The sequence below is a fragment of the Stegastes partitus genome, unplaced genomic scaffold (assembly GCF_000690725.1).
Source record: "Stegastes partitus isolate 25-593 unplaced genomic scaffold, Stegastes_partitus-1.0.2 Scaffold488, whole genome shotgun sequence".
NCBI classification, from domain to species: Eukaryota; Metazoa; Chordata; class Actinopteri; family Pomacentridae; genus Stegastes; species Stegastes partitus.
Window position 1 is genome coordinate 296810 of NW_007578219.1, and position 9729 is coordinate 306538.

At 42.1% G+C, this 9729-nt stretch overlaps 1 protein-coding gene across 2 annotated transcripts; it reads right to left on the reverse strand.

Annotated features, from left to right (window-relative positions):
* Window positions 1–3091: 3091 nt before the first annotated feature.
* Window positions 3092–8911, reverse strand: LOC103361135 (verrucotoxin subunit beta-like). Of its 2 annotated transcripts, none has more exons than XM_008287145.1 (3): window positions 8830–8911; window positions 7818–7916; window positions 3092–5518 (listed from the first exon to the last, which is right to left on the reverse strand). In XM_008287145.1, exons 1-3 carry the CDS (start codon window positions 8858–8860, stop codon window positions 4116–4118), a joined length of 1533 nt encoding a protein of 510 aa, XP_008285367.1. In that variant the 5' UTR covers window positions 8861–8911; the 3' UTR covers window positions 3092–4115. The 2 variants fall into 2 exon arrangements, with proteins under 2 accessions (XP_008285367.1, XP_008285366.1); XM_008287144.1 differs by having other exon boundaries at window positions 7818–7919; window positions 8830–8905.
* Between the last annotated feature and the right edge of the window lie 818 nt (window positions 8912–9729).

Consider the following 9729-nt stretch of genomic DNA (forward strand, 5'->3'; position numbering starts at 1 on the left):
CCGTGCTTCATCATGATGCTGCCACCGCCGTGCTTCACGTCATGATGCTGCCACCGCCGTGCTTCACGTCATGATGCTGCCACCGCCGTGCTTCATCATGACGCTGCCGCCGCCACGCTTCACGTCGCGCCGCCGCCGTGCTTCACGTCATGACGCTGCCGCCGCCGTGCTTCACGTCATGATGCTGCCACCGCCGTGCTTCATCATTGACGCTGCCACCGCCGCGCTTCACGTCGCGCCGCCGCCGTGCTTCACGTCATGACGCTGCTGCCGCCGTGCTTCACGTCATGATGCTGCCACCGCCGTGCTTCATCATTGATGCTGCCGCCGCCGCGCTTCACGTCGCGCCGCCGTGCTTCACGTCACGCCGCCGCCACCGCCGCGCTTCACATCATGATGCTGCCACCACCGTGCTTTAAGTTGCCATAAGTTGCTCCAATGAGATTTTCTTTAGTAGTTATTTTGGATTTTTTTTACATTTGTGTTCATGTATTCACTTTTAGGACATCAATTAATTCAAAAATGAAATTGCTGGAAAATAACTCTTTGTATTATTATTTTAAGAAGCTGTTGTTCATTTCAACACATAATATTTACATCTCTAAAGCAAAACCAGCACACAAGGTGGCCACATTTTACCGCTAAATATTAGCCCACTGTGGGTCACATTCCCATTTTTGTCAGCATACAAATCCTCTAACTCACAACTTTAACTGCTCAAGGGGAAGAAAAATGAAGTGAATAGTTTTGAATGAACTAATGCAGAATTTTGAGTATTAAGTTTAACCATCTTTTCTTTTCGTCGAGCTGAATATCCCAAAGACAAGTTGGCGATGCTCAACTTGCTTTCCAGAAATTTGGGAAATTGCCCAGATTTGTTTTTTTTGTTTGTTTGTTTGTTTTAAAGCGACTTTCGTATTTCCTGTATGTCACTGCTGGCTCAACAACAACAAAGATTCATGACGGATGATTGAATTTTCTGCGCCATCTCGCTTGTGTTGCTCAGAAACTTCGGTTTGCTCATTTATTCCTTGGAATCGAGCAGCGCTTCTGGCACAGTGGTACAAACACCGTCATCTGCTCTCCGGATACTTTCACTTTTGCTCCGCTCACATGTTGCTTTTGGAAAAATAATTTTGGACAAAACTTTGAATAATTTTGCACAAATCTTGAGCCATTTTGGACGAATTTTAACTCGCTTTAGAACAAGTTTTGAGCCTTTTGAACAAAATTGGAGTAATTTTGCACAACATCCATCTCGGTGAAGCCTCAGGTTTTCTGAGAGGCAGACAGAGATCACCGGTGGATTCGCTTCTGCTGAGTTTCTACTTCAGAGGAAATTCTCTCGCGCTCACCTGCAGTTACTCGGAGGTGATTCAATTTGGAATCATGTGACGCTGAAGGACATCGCAGACGAGCCCTCGCTTCTGCTGCGTGTTAATGTGGTGGATCTTGCTTCAGATTGAAATGTAATTAGGGGCTTTGATAGATTTATGTCTTTTACAGATCTGAATTATCGTTTTTAATCGTAAATGGAATCATCAGCCCACATTTTAAAGGAGACAAGACCCCAATTATTCCTCCATCTCTGCTGTTTACAGCTTAATGGAGACGACTTTTTGTTCCTAACGCCGAGCTGCGCTGCTGTTTCTGCAGCGTTCGCGATGAAATTAATTAAACTGTGCAGTCACGACTCCGTGTTAAATGACTGTAAGCAGGCAGAGAGCGTCGGTGCAATTATCCCCAGCAGTTTGTTCAACAGGGTATCGCGCTGAACAGAAAGAAAAACGATTCTTTCCAGTGAATGACTTCATTTCATCTTCCTCCCTCCGTCAAAGCAAATTGAAAATTGAGACGAGAAACTTTAACAAATTGGCACCAAAAGCGGCTTGTTTTGGATATTAATGGTGAGTTTTATTACCTCTGGGACGACGTCGTGATCGTGTGGATAATGTGAACCGAGTGATTATACGAGGAGGAGAAATGGCTGCTTTTGAGAAAAAGAAACAGGCGTGTTGCAGAAGTAAATTCACACAGGCGAACATATTGAACCACTGCGCTCGTTTGTTTTGGACGTTGAGGCTTGAGTTGCATTCAGCTCGGCCAAACATCCGTCTACAGCTGGCCTCTGAAAAGTCTGGAGAAGCTGTAAAAATGTCAATATCTGCAGCATGTGGAGCCACGAGTGTTGGAAACACCTGCAGACACAACGTTGGACACGTAGATTCTAGATTATTTCCATTTTCTTGTCGGAAATATTTGATAAAATGTGACTTTATTTCATTGCATTTTCATATTTTGAGATATTTTCCACATTATAACGAGATATTTTCAAGTTACGCTCAGAAATTATCACGCTGACACTCGTTTATTCCAGTTTCTTGTCAGTTTTTATAAAATGAATAATCAACGTGTCTGAGTTCTCTCCTTCTTCATAATGAATCAAACAGTCCAAAAAAAATGTGACAGGACACAAAAACAACTTACTTTGAATGGCTTAATATAGAAATAATAGTAAAAATAAATCAGAAAACAATCTGGAATAACTTCAGATTTCTCCTGAAGCAGATGAATTAGACGACCGGTTTGATTTTTATCTCTGAAGCTGCTCTTTAACACACTGATTGCTGAAATAAATTTCTGTCTCTCTGCTGCTCCATAACAGATCATTTAGCATCATCAGGTCATAAATCATTTCTCGCAGCTCATTTATGGACCCAAAAGGAAGAAGAAGTTCAGCACACAGAGTTCAACCCAGGACGTTACTTTATTCAACGTTTTTTTACTCAAAGACAGAACAAACATCGTCTCACGGTAGATTTACCAGCAGAGAGTCATCGTCACGTGAATTTATCTTCAAAATCAAGAGAGCTGCACCAGGTTTCTACTCGATGCTTGTTCAAGAAGAAAAAGACAAAAGTTCACGTCTCTGAAGAGTCGACTACAACCGATTGTTCTGCTCTGGACATCACACAAACACAATCTCAGGTTAAAATCATCACAGTTCACCAAAACCACTTCGTCATGCTGATTAAAAATGTGGACAAAATAAAGTAAAACAACAAATCAACTGGCTTCCCCACAACAAAAACAAACCACAAGATCTTGAGCTTCAAATCACAATATTTCACCAAAACCACTCCTATTGTTCATTTTCCATTTTAAAGCGTGATACAAACAGGCTGTTAGCAATGATTATATTCTGCCAAAAAAAAAAAAAAAACACAACTCAAAACCAGCTTCTCAAAAATAAAAACAAAACCCACAATCTTGAGTGTAAAATCACAATATTTCACCCAAATCACTCGATGATGCATTTTCCATTTAAAAATGTGCCAAAAAAACAAACGATTATATTCTGTCAACACAACACAACATATCTCCATGTCTGCATCTCCATTCTGAAAAATCTGAGTGTGAGACTTCACAGTGGTGGAATTAGGTTAAGTATTGTCCAAAATGATCCAAAATGATTGAAAATGGATAAATATTGAGGTAATATTTGTCCAAATGACTTAACAGCGTCCAAAATGACCGACAAATATTGTCCAAAAGGACTCAAACTGGGTCCAAGATGACTCCAAGTCTGGTCAAAATGCCTCAAAATTAGTCTAAAATTTGTTCAAAAGACCATTAAATTTTATTCCAAGTCACATAAAAAACTGTCCAACAGAACTCATATTTTGTCCAAAGTGACTCAAAGTTTATTCAGATTATTCAAGAACAGTTATAAAATGATTAAAAAGTCTCCAAAATGCCTCAAAATTTGTCCCAAATTATGTAAAACTTGTCCAAAATGCCCCAAAATGAATGAACAATTGGGCCAAAAAAAGAGAGAAAAAAAAATACAAAAACTTGCCCATAATTATTTAAACTCGCTTGTTGTGATGGTTTTTGGTGGTTTTTGGTGTTTTTTTTGGTAAAGGCCAAAAAACCTCAACATTTGTTTAAAATAGCTTCATTAAAAAAAAAAAAAAAAAGGAGAGGAAATAAAATTTCTTCCAAATCAGGTCAGAAATTGTCCAAAAAGAGAACTTTTGTTCCCAATTTGGTTAAAAATTGGCCAGAAGGATTCAAAAAGCTAAACCCTTCCTTCAACTACTGATCTTTTAAAACTATGTACCAACATTGATCAAAATGCCGTTGTGGTATGTGCAGATGGATGCTCCTGGGTGCTTCTTGTCTACGATGGCTGCTATAAAGTATTTATAACCAGCTGATTCCTTGTACGAGCGCATCTTTTTAAAGTCATCAGCAGTGTTTCTCATTTCATCTAAAACGTGATCTGAGATGTACGTCGGCTCTGCAGCGACGCTTCCTGACTCACATCCATCCAAGTAGTTTTTCATGGCGTCCAGGCAGGGGTCAGCAATTTCCAGAGAGGTGAAAACAAAGCACCTACTGTGTTTTGCTTCAGGTTTGAAGAGCTCTCTTTCCAGCTCTGACTGATCTGCGACGATCTGCACTTCCTTTCCCTTCACCCTCTCCACACAGGCCAAGACCACGTTGACTTCTCTCTCTTTGCAGTGCATCCACTTGCTTAGTTCGTCATGGCTGAACGGGGACGTTGCTCTGTTGTTAAAGACGTCTCTCAGCGAGCTCTCGTCCTCTTTGCCTTCACGGATGGAGGGAAGTTTCTTCGCCACTTTCTTCTGGAGTTCAGTTGAGTAATACTTACACAGCTTTTGGAAACGTGTCAACCCATCTCGAAGCTGTGGAAAGTCTTCCACCACTTGGTCAGTCAGGGAGTCGTTGCATCTCGTTTCCATCCTTTTCAGATCATCCAGGACGTCTTCAATTTTTATCAGCAACCCAGCACTGATGTCATTTATCAGCTCAGGAGCTTTCGGTTCCAGAATCTTCAGCGGCATCAGCCAGACCGTCAGTGGAACAGAGTTTTGTCTCACCAGCGTTGGCAGCCCTGCATAAGCTTTCACTGCCTCTTTGAATGTTGAAGGGTTGCTTTCAAGAATAAAGTCTCCGAAGAATTTACAAGAGAATTGTTGAGCCAGGGCTTTTTCTTCCTCTGTCAAGTGAATGTCAACTTTCCCATCAACATCAAAAGATGGAATCTTCTTTATCAAAGCTCGCATGCTGCCCTCCAGTTCCTGAACGCTCTCAGCTTCTACCTTCTTGGTGTCAAACACAAAGAAAGCGTTGGCTCCATAAAGGACGCCGGTGACAACATGTGTGGCAGAACCTCTCTCAATAACACTTCGCTGCTCTTCGTTCAGGTTGCTGATGGCCGCCATGTTCAGCTGTTTGAAGTTGGTGGTGGCTTTGTACTGAAAAGTGACTCTGCTCTGATTCCTGAACTGCTTCTGATCATTCAGATAGTTGGCAGATCCTTCAACTTCAACCAGTCCACTCATGAAACTGAGTTTCAGAGAAGCTTCAATATTCAGCATTGAGGACTTGGATTCAGTGGTGTCAGAGGTAGAAATCTGAAACGCACTGGTGGGCTGCGTAGTCTCCACGATGTTGTCTTGTAGAGTTTTGACATCCCACAGTGTGACACCTACAGTGAAGGGAACACATTTGTGATTTGATGAGGTAGAACATTCATTCTGTTAACCTTGGAGCCCAACAGATGCAGTTTGCCTCCAAATTCACATCCCTTCAGCTCAGTTGAGTCGCTCCTGAAGTATTTGTTGTAGTGAAGTGTACAACATATCAAAAGAAACTGCACAACATGAGCTTTCCATTGATGCCAGTTGTTTGTGTGACAAAATGTCAGTGAATAGAAAGCATTTTAAAGTTACATCAAACTTCCAGTCGTGAACCAAAGTTTCCAGACACTTGTAAAGACCATGTGTATCATGTCAGTCTTGAGTTTCCAATGACTCAGAATTTGCTATGATGGAATCATTCAAACACCCAAGTCTTTGTTGCAAAAAACAATCATGCATTTTGGCTCTTTCATAGATTTTTATATGTCTTCTGGAAATATGACAAAATCTGCTGGATCCCAGAGATACATGCAGCAACTTTAACAGCTTTGGTGATGCAGGAACTTGTTCATCAAATTTTGTCAGTTTCATGGCCTCTCAACTTCTCCTGAGTGGTTCTGATTGACTCCAGCTGCTGACTCCTCTGATCCAGTTTAAACAGAACCATCTGATCCACTCACTAGACACAAACTCTACAGTAGGAAAGTCTGAGGAGTTCAGCAAAGATCTGGAAAAGACAATTATTGACTTCAACAAGTCAGAAAGTCACTTGGAGCCATTTCAGAACAGCTTCAGATCCCAGAACCATCAGTGTGTCAGCATAAAGTTCATGGTCCAGTTGTGTTACTGCCACCATCAGGAAGGAAACACAAACTACCAGCTGCTGCTGAGAGACGACTGGTCAGGATGGTCAAGAGTCAACCAGGAATCAGCAAAGAGCAGCCAATGCAATACAACTTAATGATCATCATGCACTTGCACCAATGCGACCACTTGAAATTTTAACTCACACACTGTCAAAAAAGTCTGGAGCCCTGCTCTAGAAGCAGAACCTTAAAGCTCCACTGAAGTCTGCTGCTGAACACATGGACAAAGAAAAGGCCTTCTGGAGGAAAGTTCTGGTCAGATGGAACAAAAACTGAGCAGAAACATGTCTGGAGGAGAGAAGGTCAGGCCTTTAGCCCCAAGAACACCAAACCTACCATCAACATGGAGGTGGCAGCATCATGCTCTGGTTCTGTTCTACTGCCAGTGGACCTGGAGCTTTACACAAAGTAGATGGACCAATGAAGAAGGAGGAAGTTTGAAGCCTGAGAACACCATCCCAGCTGTGAAGCACGGGGGAGGCAGCATCATGCTGTGGAGGGACTGGTGACCTTCACACAATAGACGGCATCATGAGGAAAGAACATGATGTGGAGATACTGAAGCAACATCTCCAGACATCAGCAGGAAGTTACAGCTTGGACACTAGTGGGTCTTCAGATGGACAATGACCCTCAGCATAGCACCAGATTAGCTACAGAGAGGCTTCAGGACAACAGAGTCAGTGTTGTGGAGTGGCCATCACAAAGCCCTGATCTCCATCCTGGAGAACATCAGTGGAGCAAGGAGACCAACAAACCCGACCCAGTTCCACCAGTTCCGTCAGGAGGAATGGGCCAGAACTCATCAGACTGTTGTGAGAAGCTTGTGGAAGGAAACCCAGAACGTTTGACCCAAGTCATAGAGTTTAAAGGCAACGCTACCAGATACTGAGGAGATGAATGGAAACTTCTGACTCTGAAGAAAGGAATAAACAATTCTCTCATAATCTGGCGTTTGGCAAATAGAAATAATGTTGGTGATCCTGACTGACCTGAAACAGGAAACGTTTAGTCTGATTTAATGTCAGACAGTGAAATAAAAAGGTTTTGTCTTTTTATACAGTGAATGTGAACTTCTGGTTTCAACTGTAAATTTTTGTCCCAGCAGATTTTGTTCGATTTCCAGAAAACCTTTAAAAAATCTATGAAAGAACCAAAATGCCTGTTTATTTTTTTTTTATCAGACACATGGGTTTCAATCATTCTGTCATTAAATTCAGAGTTCTAGGAGTCATTAGAAACTCAAGACTGACATGATAAATGTCCTCACAAGTGGACGTAAACTTTGGTTCATGACTGTACATTCAGAAATACTTTTTTCTGATACGTTGTTGGTGAGAGAAATGGTGAAACCAAGTCACTCACAACGCCTGGAACCAAAATGCTGTTTTAAAATTGAAATAGATGACAGTGTAGCACATGAAGCAATGCTGGCTGAATAAAGACTTTGATGGAGGCGTGATCGAGCTTCTGAGGGCCCGTAGTCCAAATCCAGACCTACCTGGAACCAGTTCGTCTTTGACAGCATCGTAGAACATCCCAAGAGTGAAAGGTCGACCAAGAGCCGCCACCGTCATAGAATCAGAGGCCATGTCTCCTTCTGCTGACAAACATAAAGGAACTGAGCACCTGTCTTGTTGATTTCAAAAGACTGTTTTAGTTTGGGTTGAATTTGATGTTTCATTAAGTTCAGCTCGTCTAGTTTCTTGTCAGTGACGTGCAGTCTGAGGCTACAGCTGCAAAGTGAAAACATCAGAGAAGGTCTTTAGGTTTCTACAGATGACTGAATGCTTCAACACAGCACAGATCAATGTGGCTCTGGCAGCACCTTGTCAGGGAAACTGTCTCATTTTTCCTCACTGTGGGCATTTTCAATGAAATCTAAAGTGGTTTTTTAAACCAGGCGTTTGGAAACAAATCATTTTGATGCAACACCACAATTTAGTCGTAGGTTTGGTGACGTTTTCCAAGTGAAGAACACGTCACAGATGAACAGTTCAAGGACCTTGTGGCTCATTTAAAAATGCAGCAATTGATTCTGTTTCTACAGCTTCTGCAAGCAATTTATGTTTTCTGTGTATGTTATTTAATTATACATTTTTGGGATTATTGCTGTTATTGAATTCTGCGACGAATGGTAGTAAATGAGCAACAAGTGTCTGATTGACACCAGTAAAACCAGATCCATGGGACAGATTGTCACCTTGACACACTTCAAAAAGAGATTTAAAAAAAACAATCAGTACAGCTTTTTCCCTGTTTAGTTAAATTACAGATAATATCTAATAAAATCACAGAAACAAAGGTTTTAGTTGACATGTCCTTGTTAGAGGCCAAAACTGTGAATATTATCTACATCAAAAGTCTGTCCTCACACGTCGTCTTTTTACAGTGGACGACGCCACCGACAAAAGAGATTAAAATGCAAAGTGAACAGTCGGATACTGTTCGCTGAACAATGCATGGATCAACCAAGACTAAAGTCTCTCTGCTCCATCAAGCTTCCTCCTCACCTGGTGAAGTCTTGCAGATCTGCTGAGTCATCTTGATGTCGACCGTGAGCTTCTGGGTCTGATGTGATGCTTTGTGGCATTTCATGGTTTCTTATATCCTGCTGGACGCCACCTGACTCCTCCTCCAACACACCCCCAGCATTTATGTAACCTTTTCATAGTGTTATTGCTGAAGCATGGCAATTTTGTGGTTAGAGTTTCTGCAGAGCTGTTGACATGTTTCCGTTGGAATGAGGAATCTAGTTGATGCTTCATAAGTTCGTGTCACTGATTTTGGCAAACACAGTGACGCCTGAAGCAGTTCCAGATGAATCTAGAAACTCAGGTTTCACTTCCTGAAGCAGAACAATGACTGTACAGATAAGCGCCTCTGAGGCAGTTTCATAAACAACCAGGATGACTGACGTGGATCGTCCTTTTGAAGCCGACATGGGGGTCACAGAACTGGACGACATATTTTCTCTAAAACAACAAACTGCTCTGTCTCTTTACCGTCCGGTGCTGGTTGCTGTTGGAAAACAAGCAGATACATGTCAGACTAATTCACATCTATAGTCTGTGTGCTGCAGCAGAATGAGTCTTTACCCTGATCTTGGTCTTTGCCTCTGACTGCACTGCACAAGTAAGAGAACAAGAGAACTGCAGACTGGATGAGGGACGCCTGGAAAGAGAAAAGACAAGAAGTGTGACATTGTCATGGAAGAAAAGTGCAGGCACAGGTTAAAAGGTGAAGGTGAAGCAAGGGAAAGGTGGTCCTGGTGGTCAACAAGGACTCTGTGTTCCAAATACGTGCCATCTGTGTGGCCGGTGTGGACACTGATGCAGCAAATACCTTGAAGCTCACAAGAATGATGGCAGATCTCCAATTCAACCATCAGACAGAGAGCGGACGGCAAAAGT